The sequence below is a fragment of the Saccostrea echinata genome, unplaced genomic scaffold (assembly GCF_033153115.1).
Source record: "Saccostrea echinata isolate AGI-Se365-2 ecotype Australia unplaced genomic scaffold, CSIRO_AGI_Sech_v1 ptg000005l, whole genome shotgun sequence".
Lineage (NCBI taxonomy): Eukaryota > Metazoa > Mollusca > Bivalvia > Ostreida > Ostreidae > Saccostrea > Saccostrea echinata.
This window is the reverse complement of record NW_026889754.1, coordinates 10,911,721-10,931,043: the sequence shown is the minus strand read 5'-3', so window position 1 is coordinate 10,931,043 and position 19,323 is coordinate 10,911,721. Positions and strand designations below refer to the sequence as shown.

The window sequence follows — 19,323 nt, the reverse complement described above, 5'->3', positions numbered from 1 at the left end:
AAAATCACTCAGATAATTTAGACAGTTCAGATTGAAGGGCCTGGTCCTCCCTAGCATCGCGCAGGTATTTCTCCCCGTCCGATTCATCCCCATTGATTTCCTCGAACTCCCTCACAATGACATCTTCCGGAATATTGTTCATACAATCTTGAAGGTACATGTCCCTCTTTTCCTCCCACGAAGATAGGCAGCCCATTTCCATGTGCTGTTTCTGGCTGGGATGATCCGTCAGGCATCCGTGGCAACGTTCCTTAGATTTACACGAAACCATCTTCCTCAGGATTTTCGTGATGATGGATTTCATGCACTGATCCATCTGCTCGACTTCTTGATATGTCTCTTGGAATTTTCCCCATTCATTTTCGTTGAGTGCGATGCCAAATTTAGTAGGAAGGGCTGGATCTACGTGGAAATTAAACACTCTAAAGTCCACGATGATAACGTTGCTGTCGGGGAATCTCTTCGCCGTTACCCGCTTGTTTCCCTCCTCGTTTCTCTGTAAGTCCCAAGTCTTAGACGGCGTTGAAGAGTTTTCTCTCAGTTTCTTTACATGCGCGTGAATTTCACTGATAATGTTTATCAGCAGCAACCACTCGGAGGCGGAGAAGGATATTTTCTTTTCCGGTTGGTCCACATTGTTCAGTCTTATTCTCTTCTCTTTCTGGTAGATGCCAGTCGTGAAAGTGATTCGCTCACTCAGGAACATGATTAATGTCGTACTGAAAATGACTAGTGTGAAGGTTTTAAATAATATCCAGGCTGTGATGTCATCGGTCAAAAGGTGTTAAGCTATATGATGTCATCTATATCCAATCACAGTCCAGCTTAATTCCTGGCGGTGACGTCGGCGCATTTTTCTAACAGCTATGTCCATTCTTTTAAAGAAATGTTCCGGAGTGAAAAATCGTTCCTCGTCGAAATATTCTGAGAATATTTCTCGAAAGCATTCAATGATATTACATCCCATATGGCATGTAGAGGTCTCGTGCCAGGGCAAATCCAGGTCCTCGACTGTTTGTCCTCGGTCTATCCAGACTCTGCAATTGATGGCCTCTTGTGTAATCATTAAATTACGCGCGATTCTCGATAGCAATTGTGGTCTTTCAAATTGTCTAGATTTTTTCATGTAATAATATACATCTTCGTAAATCTGCTGCTCTCTGTCAAACAAACTTAACTCCAGTGAGAAACTAGCTAGATCTCGCAAAGGAAGAACTTCGGTAAACATACGATACATGATCAGTAATATTTGTGTTGGTTTGCATCTGTTTCTTTTATTCAGATTCGCCCTTATTGATTAGTTTTCCGATTTCCCACAATATTCTAAAAGAAGAAATTCCATAATAATAGAAAAAGTCTTTTATGTCTTACAAGTCGTTAATATAACGCATACTTGGGACCGTTACTCGTAACAATAACTTTTTTCTCACCTTCCGTTGATGACTACATTTAATTACCCGTTTTAACCCATAGGGGGTCAAGTACATTTTCTTATCTTTTGATATAAAATACTTTTGTTATATAACGGTATTCACGATTATTGATTCATTCCACGATTTCTCAAAGGGAAAGAGATTCCATAATAAAAGAGATGTTAATGTAATGTCTAGTTGAAAAGTTATTCGGAACAATAACTTTTTCTCACCTTCTTATGGTCGTTGCTTGTCTACTCAGATTTAATTAACTGACTTTACCTATGTGATGTCAAATCTTCTTCTCTTGCATTGCATTGTACTTTCCTACAATTTCTTACGAGTTCTGATCAAAATCGGTGACAGTTACTTTCTCTTTGGAGGGTTAACTGCATTTCACCTAACGGTTTGAAATTTTCTGTAGCAATGGGTAATAATTGATTGTGAACATCATTTTTATTACGAAGTATGTAGATACTTTTAATAATCACATTCTGCTGTTTTCCTTTATGAAATCATTCTAAAATCAAATGTATATCTTTGAACGTTTAGAATTTTTTACTGAAATTAAGTGCTTCGTTTAATCCTGGTTCAACTGTGTATTTCATTCTATTCAGTTTAATTATACTACAAGTTTCTATTGTAAACAAGGTGTTAAGAATTGCTCTAGTATAGTGAGGGAAAAAATGTATAAGATTCCGAAAACACCATCTCATAGTGAAAACAGGGCGTATAGCACAAGCAGGGTCCCGAAAGACTGCATGCTGTTTTCTTTATTAGAAAACTAATATTCAACATTAAGTTTCCTTATACATCCTTGTTAAAAATAAGGCGTATCTTGAAAACAGGGCGTATAGCAAAACCAGGGTCATAAAAGACTGCCCGCTGTTTCGTTTATCGGAAAACCAATATTCCTCATATCCTTTTATAGAACCAGGCGTATAGCGAAAACAGGGCGTATCGCCAAAACAGGGCGTATAAACCAGGTACGAAAAAACCCCCTTTATACTACTTGTCTTCTAATTTTCATGCATTTCTCTCAACCCGATACATCGAAATCAGGCCCTTGTGTGGTCAAAATAAATTATTTTAGAGGAAATCTGGACCAATTTTCTATGCTCCATTAAACGCGAACGAACAGCAATGACGGCCAAAAAATGCCATTATTTCTCATTTTCCGTCTAAACTCACGAAATTAAACCTTAAATTATAGACTACAATATTTCTAAGTATAAAATCTGGTTTTACTGCAGGTTGCACAACAGTATTAAATTTCGCTATATATTCTTACCAAAAATGCGCAACTTTGAGTAGGTGGTATTAATTGAAAACAAACTTTTGAGAAGTTTCCTTTTCAGATCTTGTAAAACAATTCTTTATAAAGATTTTAGTACCAAAAAATACATAGCCATCCAGCAAGGCACGCAAGTTTGTTTCGGTCGAAGTCGAGCAGGTGCTTGAAAATCAAGTCCAGGGCCTAATCACTCCCCACTCAAATACAGTATATAGAAAAGTCAGCACGCCCTAAATTCGCGAATCGCCAATTTTCCCGGGTTAATTGACCTGACCAATCAGAGAATATGTATGACGTAGAGTAAGCGTCACTAAAAGTTGCGTGGCGGAAGGTTAGACAAACAAAACTACTACAGTATATTTATTTTCAATATAAAGAGAGGTTAAAAGATGTGCTTTCGGACTTTGTAACAGTGATAGTCGGTATCTGGGTCGGAATGAGGGGGTGATATTTTACCCGTTCCCTAAACCCAAAACAAATTTAGACAAATGTCGACGGTGGATCAAGGCATGTAATCGTCCACACACACAACTTAACGTCGACAGGATAACGAAAAACACTTATGTCTGCTCAAAGGTATGTTGTTACAGAATGTAGTCTATGAATCCACACTATGATAAAAGATTCTGCGTATTTTAACAGAAGTTACGAAGAGTGTTAACAAAATCAGCCAGGATTTCCTTTGCTGTTTTTGAACATCGTCTGTTATGTCAGAAATATATCGTACGTGTATGCCGGGGTTACTGTCTAACTAGGATGTGTTCTATAGTGTAAGGGGTTAACATGCACTTCACATCATAAGATGATAAAACCTTGAGAAGTGAAAATTTTGCATATGGTTTGGGAATGTTCCTATTCAGCCAGTATATTACACTTATATCTATGGACTGATAAAGATAATTTAAATATGCAGAACATTATGAATATGTGTTTAAATGAAAATTTTTTTGTTAAGAGTCATGCTAATTTGATTGCAGCACTTTATGAATGGCTGTGGTCCTACACCAACATATCCTGATCCCATTCCTCTGACTACCAGTAGCAGCACACCCAAGCCATCCAGACCCCCTCCAAAGAACAGAGGAATCTTTAACAAACAGTCAAGGTAAAAACTTATCATTATATATTATTCCCATGCAAATTTTATAAAAAGAAATTTAAATTTAAATTTGAAAAATTATAACTCTATTTATTGAACAAACTTTTAACTTTTATAAAACTTGTAGTTTAATATCTTCATGGTCTAAATAAAGTTAGCCCTATAATTCTATGTTGATATATGTGAAACATTTTGCTGGGAGATCAATTTTGCAGTGATCTTTGTGCTATAATTTCAGTAAATTAGAAAATCATGAAAACCATGAAGAACAATATGATGAATCTACTCAGCATATGACTGGTTTGTCAACATGCACTCAAACTGCACTCAAACTGAGGAAAAATATAAGTGCATGGATGCCAATTATGAATTGCAGACAATATTCAACATAAATGCAGACAACAGTTTATTCAATTAAATCATGAAAGTAACGAAAGTATATTTCACTTAAATTTGAACCAAGTTCTTTCATAAAATCAACATCAGGATGTATTCTTTCAACATGTAATTCTTTTCGAGTGAATACAATAAAATCACAAAAAGTAACTCCAGTGACCAATAGTTGTCCTTGAATTTGAAAATAGAAAGCATGAGACTTTCTCAAAGAAATTTTTCCATCAGATTCAAGTAAACAAAAATTTGGGAGGGAGAGAGATTCTTCAATGGTCAAATCTCTGGCAGTGTATGGGCACTTTATTTCAATAATTCCACTTACACCTCCGTCACAGACTATTCCATCTGGTGTTGCCCCTAGAAATGGAAATTCCGGATTAATGCACAGTCCGCAGTCATGTACATGTAATCCCTGCCTTTTAACATACATTTCCCTGGCCTTCTTTTCATTTGCAATTCCATATGAGGTGGAAGTAGACTTAAATGGTTTTGGATCTAAAATAGTTCTGACATACTTCAAAGAAATAGATTTTCTGTGTAATATTTCATAAAATTTTGATGCTGTAAGGCGTTTTTTTCTCTCTAACTGCCATCTCTGTGAATTATACTGTTCTTGTGTTTCTTCCTGAATTTTATAAGCTTCGTTGAAGTCTATTGCTAGAGATTCTGATAGATGTTTATATTCATCTGGTAGTAAAACTGGACAGATATAGGGTAATTTTAGATCTCCACATTTTGTATCCACTGTCTTTTGCACATGTGGCTCATAGAAGGATGCCTGTAAAAAAAATTACATGAAGTATCAGTAAAAAAAAAACAACTATATTTATTTGCAATTTATTCCAGGGGTTGAACCTATGGACGTTTTACTACTGGCCGCAGAAAACAAGAAATTTTTGGAGGAAAATAAAAGCTTAAATGATAAACTTCAGGCTGTATATGGAGCATATGATCAACTTCATCAGAAGACCTACACAGAGAAGAGAAATGTAAAATTGCAAGCTGAACTTTCACAGGAATTCAATGTTGATGTCATCATTCATGATGCCAAACAATTCAAATATTACACAGGTTTAACACCTGATCAGTTCCTTGGTGTATATGTTTTTTTGGTACCGAACGATCAAGTTATCCCAATACAGTTTCCAACTAACAGAACAAAAGAAGTCATGACATTGAATTTGAAAAATCATTTATTTTTAACAATTATGAAATTGAGACACGATTTTCATTATTCTGACTTGGCTTTCAGATTTAAAATTAGTAAACAGACAACAAGTGTTATTTTTTGCATACTGGATCAATTATATGTTTTTGAGATTTGGAGAGCTTTCCATCTGGCCTCATAGAAATGTCATCAAAGAAAATATGCCATCCAAATTTAAAGAAGAATTTCCGACAACTTTTGGTATTCTTGACTGTACGGAAATAAAAATAAACAAACCATCATCTCTTAAGGCCCAATCACAAACCTACAGTGACTATAAAAGCTGCAATACTATGAAAGGTTTAGTAGTGTGTGATCCAAGGGGTTCAGTTACATTTGCTTCAATGTTGTTTAGTGGTGGATATCTGATAAGGACATTTTTGTTCAATCGAAGTTTGAAGACATGCTCAAAGACTTGTTGGATGAGGGTTACCTACTCCATGGAGATGGACTCATGGCAGATAAAGGATTCAACATTGAAGAGGAAGTAGAGAAATGTGGGCTGCAATTAAACATACCACCCTTTGCAACCATTGGAAAACAAATGTCCAAGAGTGATGCTTTACTTACCAAGAAAATTGCTAAACGCAGAGTCCATGTTGAAAGAGCTATTGAGAGAATCAAACGTTTTAAAATTTTATCTGGAAAATTTAAACTTTCTTTATTTACTTTGATTAACCAAATATGGTATGTCTGTGCAATGCTTTCAAATTTTTTTCTTCCTTGCATTAAAAACAAAACCTGAGTCAATGCTTTTAAATTTGAATAGGCATTAATCTGCAATTTCATAACAGAGCATTTTCTTGTCAAAGTGCATTATCCCAGTATATAATGTACATGCATTATTGATGTTATTTGATGAAATATAATTACATGTATATATCACATATGATAAAGTATTAAAAGATTGACTAAATTAATAACGTTTTTGTTATATATGAGAGAGAGAGAGAGAAGTAATCTATTAAATTATATTACAATACGTACATGTGTGCTTAAACCACTTCCTATTCCAACTTCACCCAAATGCGTCACTTTTTTCTTCATGGGATTTGACACCAAGTAGCTGATTGGCAATCCTTTTAAGGCCTTTAAATGGTCAACATCTTCCCCATTCACATAAAACTTCCTAAAAATAGTCACTTTTAATCAAATAACTATAAAATTTAAATACATGTACACATTATAAGTTTTAAATTATTGCTAACATTTATGTTTACCTGCATTCTGTCAACACATTTTCTACGGGTTTCTGTTTTCTATCAGGATGGGCTTTAATAATGCAAATTTGGGGGGCAGCTGAACTTTCAATCTTGCTTCCTCTTGGCACAGACCATTTGTTGGGGCAAACTAGTACACGTTAGGTTATCAGGGACTGCTTTAAAACCCACAAGAATCCAATGCTGAAGAGCCATCAGCAAGCCAATAATGTGAGAGCATGACCCACTGGCTCTGGAAAAAAAACGATTGCCAGGTTTGATTTTACAATTTTCATAGCAAAGATATCGGAACGTTTTATGCATCAAATTTGAAAAAAAAAAAAAAAAAAAAAACATACCCAGCTGTGCATGTACAATGCGCCAATTGCAAGGAACCTGGCGATACGTCTAGATTTAAAGAATGCGGAGAGCTGTTTTTCCGTTGGGAGCGGTGACATTTTGCGGAAATTCGGACTTCATTATCCTTGTCGCTTTTATACATTTTCACTCTCTCGAAATAATTCTCGCTGTAATATTTAAAACCTTGCTGTTTTGCTTTCAATGAAATTTCTCCCTCTATATAATTTTCGGATATGTCCGTAGGCAAGTCGGATAAAACTGCAAAAACGTATTGATCTTTACTCTTTGTCGCCATGTTTATAAAGAGATGTTTGTCTAACCTCAGCATCCGTGACGTAGTTTGTGAAAAGGGGCGGGGCTTACAGAAAGCGCGGCGATTCGCGAATTATAATGAATCTAGTCAATGCAGGAAGTTTACATATTGTTTTTCATCTCGTAAAAAAAATTCAGCCCCAGTCTCGTGTTAAAACGCCCGAATCGGAAGGGAAGATTCAGGAATTATTTTGCGTCAGCCATGATTTGACGTGAACCTCAAGTGAAATACTGTTACGACACCTGCACTGTCTGTCGTCAGACAATTATACAGATGTCACAATTCTAACGGCCCTATTTCTGGACTGTATACCTGTACAGTTTTCACGAAACAGAACAGTCCTCTTATCCCTTATATAGGACGTGTGTCGCCTTAATCGATTCGACGTGTTAAACGGGGTAGACCTTGAAGACAAAATACTTCCTTTCGTATAATCGCTGCCGATACAAGTCTTAGCTATAAAATCGTTTTTGATGATGTCATTTTCCCAGTTTGTACAGTACAGGTGTCACCCGGAATATTGAATTCGAAATGGAGTGAAAAACTTTTTATTGTCAAAGTAAAACTGCAACAATTGTCTCTTTCGCTGATAAATTCATCCCTGATAAAACCGAATAATTATCGTACGATCTCTCAAAGGGATTTGTATAGGAAAATGACAAGTCGCCCTCCACTTATTCGTGCTCGTTTTTATTGAAAGTTTTTCCAAGCCTTATTGGATTAGACATTCCCCCTCGTGGAAGGGATAAAAAATTGTTTGAAAAATTTTAAAAGAATCATAAACAAATGACACATCATTTAGATTTACCACTTATAGGCAATCAAAACCTCGACAAAATGTTATCATTAATATGTTCTGTATGGGCCTTTACCAATTACTGTAATAGTGTTTGTGCCAATAAAATATTTATATTTATATTCTATATTAAGGTGGCAGGGGATAGTTTCTTCTAATGCCAAACATCTGCCGAGAGGGTACACATATACATGCGGTCAATAAAAATATATAAATGGTGAAGTTTGGCTTGTTTTTGCAAGATTTGGGCCTCATTCGCACCCATACAGCCCAACCCCAGTCCCGAGCGAGGAGGGTAAGTATGCTGTAAATCAATGCATGCCCTAATGAAAATTCACCAATTGATCTGGGGCCATTCACCTTCCCTCCGAGATACACACCTTTTTCTAAGCCCTACTGCTTTCCAGCTGAATTTCCTCTGCAACTGACCACGTCTCTTAGTTTGGCATTTACAACTCTGTATATGCTAAGCATCGTAGTGACACCTCCATGTTGCACATCATTTTTTTTTCAGCAAGCACTCTGCAACACTGCAAATGTATCTCACAATAACTCTGATCATTTTTCTACATAATATATCGCATCAAGCAGGGGATATCTCGGTTTTTAAAGAAATTTGACCGGGTCTTTAGTACGAAACTATCCCCTGCCACCTTTAACTTTCTAAGTTTGCTTAGCAATTAAATTAACTTTCATTTTTCTGAAAATTCATGCAATTCTGAGCAAAAATATACTAAATAAGTCTTGTTTCAATGAAAAATAAAAAAGTTATACGCGGGTATGTTAAGGCTACACCCAGAGATATCCTACTTGCCTTTTACAATATGACCTCATAGTAAGCTGTATGACGTGGACTTAAAAATTAATGATTTCTTAATATCTATATTTAAAGTTTAATTTCAGATCCAAGAATTGAATGGATTCATTCAAAACATAATATAAACCAAATCTTGTCGTTTTTGGGTGGTATGAATAGCTAATTATTTAGCACGGGGGTTAAATACCAAACCCATGACGTCATTACTATTGATCAAATATTTGCCGGGTGAAGTTAAAGGTGACGAGAATTCATGTAAACAAATATATGAAATGGGAGTTTTAAGGCATATACCGTGAATTTTATGTGTGATTTATAAGGAATTAAAGATTAAGAATCAGGTACGCTGATATATTCTTATCATGTTTTCTTACGAACACAGGCAGTGCTTGTATCGAAAGTTTGTATTGAATAGTACTTGGAAAGTGCTGCTAGAATCGTGTGGTTAACATGAAATAATAACAATTCCTTGATCGTTTGTATAAAATGCGAAACTTTGGAATATTTTTTTCTATGTCGGGAGAGTAGGATTCTAGCAGCATTTTTCATGACCCAGTGATGTTTTTACATAATCATTTTCACTCAAAGAAATGAATTATCTCCAGGTTAGTGTTGAACTTTTCACTTTATCATTAAGGAGGTTGGATCCTGACATCAAAAGTAATGAGAATTTTTTATCAAGTATATTTTTAGAATTTATACACATAGCTTAATTAAAAATCAAAACAAAAAATTGGGGTCAATGCGCTTCTTTTGGCGCTACAGAGCATTTAGTTTGACCTTTTTGCACTCTAAAAACGTCTTGCACATAAATCATTTTTTAAAGTTTTTCCTCCGATATTTTTTATTCAAATAAGTTATGGGAACAAACACAGTTTTATTTCATCTTGAATAGACCCATTAAAATTTTTGACAACGAAAATTTTTTTTTAATTAATCCGCATGTTCAATTATTTGACCTTTTTGCACTCAAAAAATTTCATTTTGCTAGCATTACAAATTTAACAAGTAAAAAACTCATTTAAAAGTAATGACATTTTACTGAATTTAAGAAGAATGGTTAAAAGTATCTTGTATATTCAGAAAAGAAAGTTAAAAGTGGGGGTCTGTGATGTTAATTTTTAGATATTAGTAAAATAGTGCTAATTTTGAGCTTAAATTAGGGCTATTTTTTTTTCTTGATTTTCACAATATATTTGATTTATTAATCAAATATGATGATTGAATTCATGACAGTTTATTAAATATATAATTTAGGACCAGTATAAAACAGTTCACTGCACAAAATAATTCTGTGTGCAGATTGCATGTAAAAATAGGAATCCAAACTTAACATACTTTAAATACTTCGAAAGAGAAAAAATGATCATTTTCTTCTAAAAAAAAACCTTCCGCCACAAAATATAGTTCCTCACTTAATGCTTTTGGTATGGAATTTAATCATGGAGTTTTAACTGAATATAGTTTATTTGGCATTGTAGAATCCAAATTTATTGTAAGAATTAAAACATATTACGCAGATTATTTTAAATATAGGTTAAAATAAAAATCTGCTCAAAAGCTCAGGAGGGAACCTCGTTAAGGCAATTTTTCTGTTTATAGACGTCACGTGATGACGTAGTGGTGGAGTGCTTTTAGCCTAAGATTCAATGACGTCTATGCAATTGATAATAATAGTAAATGTTTTATCTTTGGCTTTTCCGATTTATCAATGTTACATTTTATGAAAAAAAAGTCTAAATTCGCCGAAATTTGATCTGGGTACTGCCTTAACACACCTGCGTAGTCAAATAGGTGACCCCGCCAATTGTCGGCCAAGTACCTTAACCTCATATTCTTTGTTTTACTGAAAAAATAACCAATTCCTACAACCCAGAGAGAACTATTTCTTATTAAATCAGGGTAAAGTCATGAAATCCATGAATATTTATCCTTCATAAACAATTATTAATCCACAGTAGTAGATGCAAATATGTTTAGGCTAACATAAATTGTAAACATAAATCTCTTCTAAAAATATAAATATCAATATCTAAGCTACTTACAATCCATTCCATTTGTTTCAAGAGGGTTCATATTGTCTTCCAACAAGTGGGATCATCTGTTGGACCACTACCCCCCCTCTTCTGCCATCTTCGCATACAGTACCGACTAGACACAACCTAACACCAGAGCGGACCCCGGGTTCGCTTTATGGGTCCGCTGCGGGTCCGCTTTCAGAAATTTTGGGTTCGCTCTGGGTTCGCCTTGGGTGCGCTTCGGGTTCCCTTGGGGTCAGCTCTAGGTCCGTTAAAGCGAACCCGGCGTTCGCTTTCTGGGTTCGCTTTACGCACTCATGCGTGAAGCGGACCCCGCTTTAATCTTGCCGCCAGTAAGCCCCGCCCCTTGTATATTCCAAATACAGTATTGAAATCGATCATTGTTGTTTCTGAGGCGATCGATACATGTGCATGTACAATGGCTGCAGCGTTATTGTTGACAACATATAGGAACGATCACGTTACACGAACGATTCCGCAAGATTACTTCAATCACACGATTCTTCATGTTACACGACCATTCACGACTGTTAAAGCAAACGCACGATTTTTATACGCAAAGTAGTTAAAAATATTTAGGAGTGGATATTTTTAAGACGAAATTAGGCTTAATTTATTTAATAGATATTTTAGATTAAAAATATTTACTGCTGAAATTCATCGACTAAGGAAAACTGAAAGAAAAATAAAATATTTAGAAATGGATATATTTTTGAAACTACATATAAATAAGACTTAATAGTCATTTTAGATTACAAATAATTATTTATGTAATTCTCAGACTTAGGAAAATTGTTTTTTTTTTTTTTTTTTCTGACATGTAAACATGTAATTTATGATCGAATACTGCATTTTCTATCACATGATATAGGTTTTTTGATTCAGTTGGATTTTATGATATGCAGTAAGGGGGTAGATTTTAAAAAATGGCCTAAAAATGAATTAAACTATAATCATCTTTCCATTTATGAATTTCAGAAATCAGCAATCTTTTTTAGAAAAATTCATTCATTTGCAGAAATTATACATAAAAAAATAATAACAAGTATCAGGGATGAAAAGTAACCCCGACAATCATGTCGTGTACATTTGCCGACTAAATATATGTAAGTATCGGGAATTTTTTTCTTTTTCTTTCTTTATTTCTTTTTTTTTTGGCCGAGGCTATCCGCACGACGGTCGTGCTAATTACCGGTGTTATCCGCACGACGGTCGTGCCGATTACTGTTGTTATCCGCACGACGGTCGTGCCGATTACGGAGGCTATTCGCACGACAAACTTTGAAACAATTTTATATTTTTTTTTGTTTATAACTTTATATTATTTATATTTGCATATACTTATTTTATATAAATAAATTTTTACTCGGTGTTTTGCTATTGTGTGTAGAAACTCAAAGCGAATTTAACATATTAGACGGGTATAAAAAGACTTTTTTATTTGGTTCTCAAATGTTAAGGGAATTTGAAATATGTGCAGTGTAGTGGTTATTTGAAGTGTCACAGTATGGCTTGTACACTACGAATTTTCCTGATTTTCCAGATGAGTTGAGGCAGTGAAATTCTTTAAATTAATTTTTTGTTATAAAGGAGTACATTATGGCAAAATAATTGATAGTCTGCGTCCTATGATATACATGCGCGGATCTAGAGGAATCCCCCCCCCCCTTGGAATTTGCAGTTATAAAATGTATATACTAAACCAAGTAAAAGTGACCATGGACCCCCTAGTTGGTCTGAAAAGACATACGTATGAAGCTTTAGATGTCAATGACTAACATCCCCCCCCCCCCTCCCCCCGAAATAGGTTCTTCACGTTTGGGAAAGGAGTTTACGTTTTTTTTTTTTTTGAGTGTCAAGAAATTTCTGGGTTTGAATGTTTTTTTGACTGGGGTGGACCCCCCCCCCCCCCGGTAAAAATTCCTAGATCCTCCGCGACGGCGCCTTATACATGTACACGTGAATTATTATATCGGAATCAAGATCACGGTCTCAGTATTGCAATAAAGTAGACTAGATGTGAATCTATCCCATGCTTTTTTTAAATATTTATATTTACTACTCTGAAATTAAAATCAGTGTCTTTTCTTTTATGGACATGGATTATATCGATCGTATCATATTAATTTTAAAGAATTTCTGAATGAATTTAAATGTTCCTGTATATTTGAAAAACTCAAAACAAGTTTGATCAACGTACTTAAATAAGAAAACGTTTAGATGAAACTAATTATGTTCACTATCAAAGTATATAATAATGCATAAATTGACTAAAAAAAAATACTCTATGAATATATTAGAAATTAATTGATGTACTGTTTAACATAAAATTTATTTTAAAATAAAATAAATAGGGGAAATACGACAGAATATTTTAATCATTTTATAATAGCTATGTGAAGTAATGTAAACGTTATTTTTTCTACGGGGTCACAATTCCACTGAATCACAAACTCTGTTCGATTCGCGGATATAAAATTAGGGTCTATCTGAATTTTTGATTGCCTTAAAGTTTGCATGTCTTAAAGAAGTACGTTGTGATAATTTTCACATATAGCGTTATCAATTAATCCCAAGATAAAAAAAATACGTCTACAGTATACCTGAAGGAGAGAGAGAGAGAGAGAGATTATTAAGACCATCCAGAAAAATGGAAAATTATGGAAAGAGAATATAAACACCATATAAACGAAAGAAAATTATTGAAAATAAATATCTATATTTTTTTTTATTATTATCTTTTCAATTAAAATAACGTCTGAAGTACGTTACATGTACTCAAGAGATGATATAAAGGACGAATAAAAATTAATTCTTATAATAATTATACTGTGTCACGACGATTCGTTATAATTAGTTCTACATGTGTGTATTAGGTGCATCTCTTTTACTATTAAATTTTTGGTGAAAAGTGAATATAATGTACTATAGAGTTATCTCTCTTGTGTCGTGCGGATAAGAACTGTAATTAGCACGACCGTCGTGCGAATAACGAAAATAGTCGGCACGACCGTCGTGCCGATAGACACGTTGTTGTTTTTTTTTTCTAAAAATATACATTTTTGATGTATTGATATAAAAATACCATGACTACAATTAGCAGTTAACATAATTAACATCAGAGAAAAATCGTTAAACATCTTAAATACGCTTTATCAGTAAAAGTTACGATATTTTAAGAGAATACAATACTGTACGACTTACTATTTTGCTTAGTTACTCAGATACCATTAGTTCGTTCAATTATATAAATCGCGCTTCATTTTTTCTTTTTATTTAAGTTTAAAAAAAAACAAGCTAAATCAAGATTTACATTATTTTTTGTAAAAGATTAATCAAATTAATACCATAATGTAGTAGTTTACGATTGGACATACATGAAAATGTACATTTATACTGTACATTCAATTTTTTTTTAATTTTCAATGAAGAAGATCAATTATTTTGATGTTGATCTGGATTTATACGAAAATGTACATTAGAATTATAAAAATAAAATAATTGAATAAAAGCACAAACATAAACATAATCTTGTACAGTATCTTGAGATGAGGAAATGCTAAAATTTGTCAAAAACCATTTTTTTTTTCGTTTTTAGTAACAATTGTAATAACCATTGCTTTCTTTTTTTTCTTTTATACTGTAACCGGAAGTAGAACTCATTAATGAATAACTTAACAAAGTTAATAGCCAACTTGGCTTAAAGCAGTAAACTGCCTCCAGTTATGATTGTCAACCCAGGTAAGGGGATATCTGAACTATGATCAACGCTAAATGAAAACACAGTTGTAAGTTTTATAAATTTAATAAAGTGAGAATTAACCTTTGTAAATGATAACAAATAATAAATAATGATCAAAATTTAACAAACAGAAAAGTCTTTGAAATTTGCACAGGATTAATAGGGCTTTATCAAAAATGTAATTTAATCTGGTAGGTGATTCACAATAATCTCAATGAATAATCTCAATAAATAAATAAGTAATTGAAAAATGTAATAGAAAATGGGAGGAATGTGGAAAAACTATGAAAAAATAATTTATGTCCCTACTGGGCTTCCATACTTATGAAAGTTGTCAAAAATCTTATAAAATGAATGAATTAGAAAAGTGTAAAAGGAATGAGCTACATCACCCAATATGACTACTATCAACACTCTAGAGTTGAACTGAAAATATCAATGCTAATTCTAGGTTCTAAAAATAACTGACCCAGAAAATAAACAACACCCAAAATAAATAATAAATAGTGGTTCTAGAAAATAAACCTGTTATCTACATATCCCTAGACCAGGCAGGACTTGGAAAGGGAAACTTAATTTACTTTAAATAACATACATCCTAACCTATCATATAATTTTATTCTATAAAACCTACATCTAACCTATCATATAGTGCTCGCTCAGCACGTGCTAAATGAAACCTATAATGCCGTGTACCTTGAGGTTGGCATAAAATCAGAGATAATGAGCCATGAGGCTTATCCCTAACCAAGTGAAGTAAACTGCTCGAACACGGGTTTAAATACCCTAGCTAGGTCCAAAATAAAAACCAATGACTATCAAAGATCCTAAAGCTAAGTTAACCAATCAGAACACAGCTATCAAAAGTACCACGGAAAGACTGCCAACATGGATGACACTTCCTGTTTAAAAAGTAAAACATGTGGAATGTCAACTCATGTCCTAACTTATAAGCGACAAATAATAAAGGGGTTTTACGTAAGTAAAAACTGAAAACAAATGATAAATAGAATAATCTGACTGAAATATCAGCAAATACTTGTAAAATATTATTTACGAAACGATGGCTATGAAATAAAAATCTAAACCACTACAATACATTAGGGTATGTTCTGTCTGATAAATTTACGCAATGTATATTAATGGATTTTGAAAATGAAAAAAAAATAAATAAATGTGTAAAAATAATATGCTACCTGGATATTTAAAATATATTAATTAATTTTTTTTTATAATGTTAAAAATTGTTTCACACTGTACATTAACACGCTTTGCTTGTACAATGTTTTATTTACATCGAATGACAAACTGGCATGCTGATTGGTCGACCCGCTGATTGGTTAACACGTTTTATCGCTAATCCTGATTGACAGTTCTGTTACGCAACACCGAACGCGCGTTCGCTCTCTGGGTTCGATACTGAATTTGGGGTTCGCTTTGGCGTTCGCTCTGGGTCCGCTTTGGGTTCGCTCGGGGTCAGCTATAGCGAACCCCAAGCGAACCCGGGGTGCGCTTTGGGTTCGCTTTCTGTTAGGTTGTGTCTGGTCGGTTCTGTACCTCTCTTTCTCCTTTATCCATCTGTCTCCCACTCCATTTTTCATATCGATGGATTAAAGCCAGGACGATCTGCAAATATGTGTATTTTTCAAGTGAAATGGAACATAATCATGATAAAGTAAAATGATTTTCTTACTTAAAAAATGAAGAAAGGAGTTAATAAATATATGTATGAATGTATGCAGGCAAACATGTTATAAAAAAGAAAATGAAGTTATAATAAAATTAATTTTTTTTTTAATAAAAAAGGGAATTTTCACTTCACTACATCAATACCTGATTGGTTGTTGGATTAAAAATTTACATTATTCTATAATTTTCAGTCTGAAATATAATTCATTGGAAAAATTAAAAAAAAAGTTCAATCTTACCCTCGGAGTATTCCTTACAAAATAATGAATAAGCAGTTGGCCTTACTGCTGGGAGAATCTTCCTTAAGAAGGATTTACCTCGTCTACTTTTAGACTTGTGGTAATTTCTCAACCAATTCTGCAATAAAGTCGATATTTTTTTGTATATATTTGAAAAAATAAAACACCAAAATCATACATATAATATTAATTATAATACCATGTACTTCTGTTATTGTAATATACATAGACTATTTACCTAGAGTTTTTGATCAATCAGAGGCAAATACATACATGTACCAAGATTATTTATTTAAAACAAATTTAAAGCCTAAATGGATAAGGGAACTACCTTTACTTGAAGTTCTGTTTAATTTCGCTGTCAATTCCTGACGAGCACCTAACCAAGCCTTTCCTTTCCTCGTACCCTTTCCATAGGGCATAGGCCTCCTCCAGCACCCTCACTTGTTCTGGTGTAAATTCTGTTCTCTTGTGCTAAAACTTTGAATGTTCGAACAAAACAAAATTTTTCACTGTATTCAGTTTTACAACAGAATTCGAGATAAAAATTGATCTTTCTGGGACATTTTATAAGTTGTATTTATCAAAGTGTAGTTAGTGTACACGTAAAGAATTATTAATAATCGATTACATGTACAAGTTTGCATTAGGTACAAAACATTCTTAAAAAACACCCTTACACTGATACCTTGAAAGACCTTTCATCAATGTTACTGTAGGTAGCCACATGTACATTTAATACTTTAAAGTAGTCAATTAATGAATACATATGTACATAAATCAATAAATGCATTACTTTACATGCTGCAGAACATGGAAATTTTTTCTCGGGGGTATTTGGTATTTGGTTGAAAAATTTGAATTTTTGACTGGAGCTTGGGATTTAAGTATTCATGTCCAATAGGAATTCCTTGAATTTTCCTAAACCCCCCACCCACTTAAAAAACGCACATCTATTAAGTGCCCCCACCCCCTAACTACGTCCGAGAACTTTTTTGCTTGGTAATGCCAGTCTAAACTGAAAATGTATGCCCCCAAACTCCCAAACTGAATTATTTTGTACGAGTATTGATATATTGATTAAAACACTTCTACAGAACTCCCCTTTTCACCTATTTATCGACATGTTTCTTAAACAAAATGATGTTTTACTTTTACCTTTTATATTTTAAGCCTTCAAATCAATAACGGATTGACAGAACTAGACCTTACTTAGTTCAATTACTCTCTTCTTTTGTCTTTGTAAAGCGCACGTGCGATATAAAATGGCGAAAGTGACTGCGAGGCTGCACCAACACCCGTCATCAATTTATCACGTAATCAAATTTTACACCAGTCTGTCAGATATTTTATAATTTACTAAGCTATCATATAAGTATGAAATAAATGAAAGTGAACACATGTGATGGTCAACAGCAGGAGCGATTGATAATAAACATGAGAAGGAGGGGGGGGGGGGTCTGCAGGCAGCACTGTATCATTAAATAAAAAAAAACACTACAAACAAATAATTTCAAATAAATTACTTATAGATATTCACTTAAATTATCGTATTATTGTAACTTGATTTGTTCTTCTCATTAAATAAAATTAATTTAAAAAAAAAACACTACGGTACTTTAGTAGGCCTAGTGCAGAACGTGCTCAGAAAATCGTTTTTAAAATTCTCATATCTAGATATCTGGCCTTATCCTACTAATATATATATATATATATATATATTATTTATGCGTTTTGTTACATCCTGAATGCATCATATGAATAATATCTCTAGGAATTAGCTTATTTGTTAAGACCGAGACTTTCCGGATTGCGTCTAGTGTTACTGTTATGAACACTTACTCCATTAGTATGGTATAATGATAATATCACAGACAGCACTGAGAGCTGGAACCCCGTTTAATTTTTTATTTTCGGTTCAGGACTGTAACCCTGTTCGTATCCGCATTTTGAGGTATCCAAAGGGTACAAGCACAGCGTATATGTCAATAATCCTATATGAAATGGAACTATCTGTATGGTAATTTAATTGGGTTCCATAACTATAAGAATCTTGTTAAAACACAGTAGAGATTAGCTGGCATGGAGAAACGAAGTCACATGGAGATATTCACACAAAAACAAATTCTCATTTTAAGAAGTTATTCAAAAAATCGCAGAAATTGGCTTCAACTATATAAAGGAATTAAAACCGCTGTATAATAAAATTTACCAGCCAAGGTTCAGCTTTTGCACTCGGAGAAATCTTAACGAGAAAACTAAAAGAAGATCGGGTTCAGAAACTCACACACAAAAGTAGCAGTTGATTGTAATTGTAATTATTGGTAAATGAAGAATTAAAACCTCTTGTGATGTCCAGAAAAGGAAATACATCCAGATACAGCACGAAATAACACCCCAATGAATGAAAAGGAAAGGTAAGTACGTTTTCTCAATGTCATCATATAAATATTATGTTCACTTTGTCGTCGGAACCGGTGGTGGGGGCGGGGCTTAACACCCCCCCCCCATTTTTTATAAAAAGATAAACATTAATATAGGCATTGAAATTAGGGCTTAATGTGTTTTTATATTCCACTTACAGGCAAGAAAGAAAGAACAGATTTTATAGAAACCAATGAACTGTTATCTATTTCTCATCATCTCTCATTAAAGATCAGTACTTCAAAATAAGATTAAAGTTGGTCAACGAAAGGAAAACAATAAGAATAAAGGTCAGTGAAA

General features: G+C 33.7%; 1 protein-coding gene across 2 annotated transcripts; it reads right to left on the bottom strand.

The window, feature by feature from the left end:
• Positions 1–4,205: 4,205 nt before the first annotated feature.
• LOC133180046 (uncharacterized) lies at positions 4,206–6,919 on the bottom strand. Of its 2 annotated transcripts, XM_061314653.1 has the most exons (3): positions 6,626–6,919; positions 6,393–6,534; positions 4,206–4,976 (listed from the first exon to the last, which is right to left on the bottom strand). In XM_061314653.1, the coding sequence occupies exons 2-3, from the start codon at positions 6,450–6,452 to the stop codon at positions 4,212–4,214; spliced, it is 825 nt and encodes a 274-aa protein (XP_061170637.1). In that variant the 5' UTR covers positions 6,453–6,534; positions 6,626–6,919; the 3' UTR covers positions 4,206–4,211. The 2 variants fall into 2 exon arrangements, with proteins under 2 accessions (XP_061170637.1, XP_061170639.1); XM_061314655.1 differs by lacking the exons at positions 6,393–6,534; positions 6,626–6,919 and adding an exon at positions 5,495–5,573.
• Between the last annotated feature and the right edge of the window lie 12,404 nt (positions 6,920–19,323).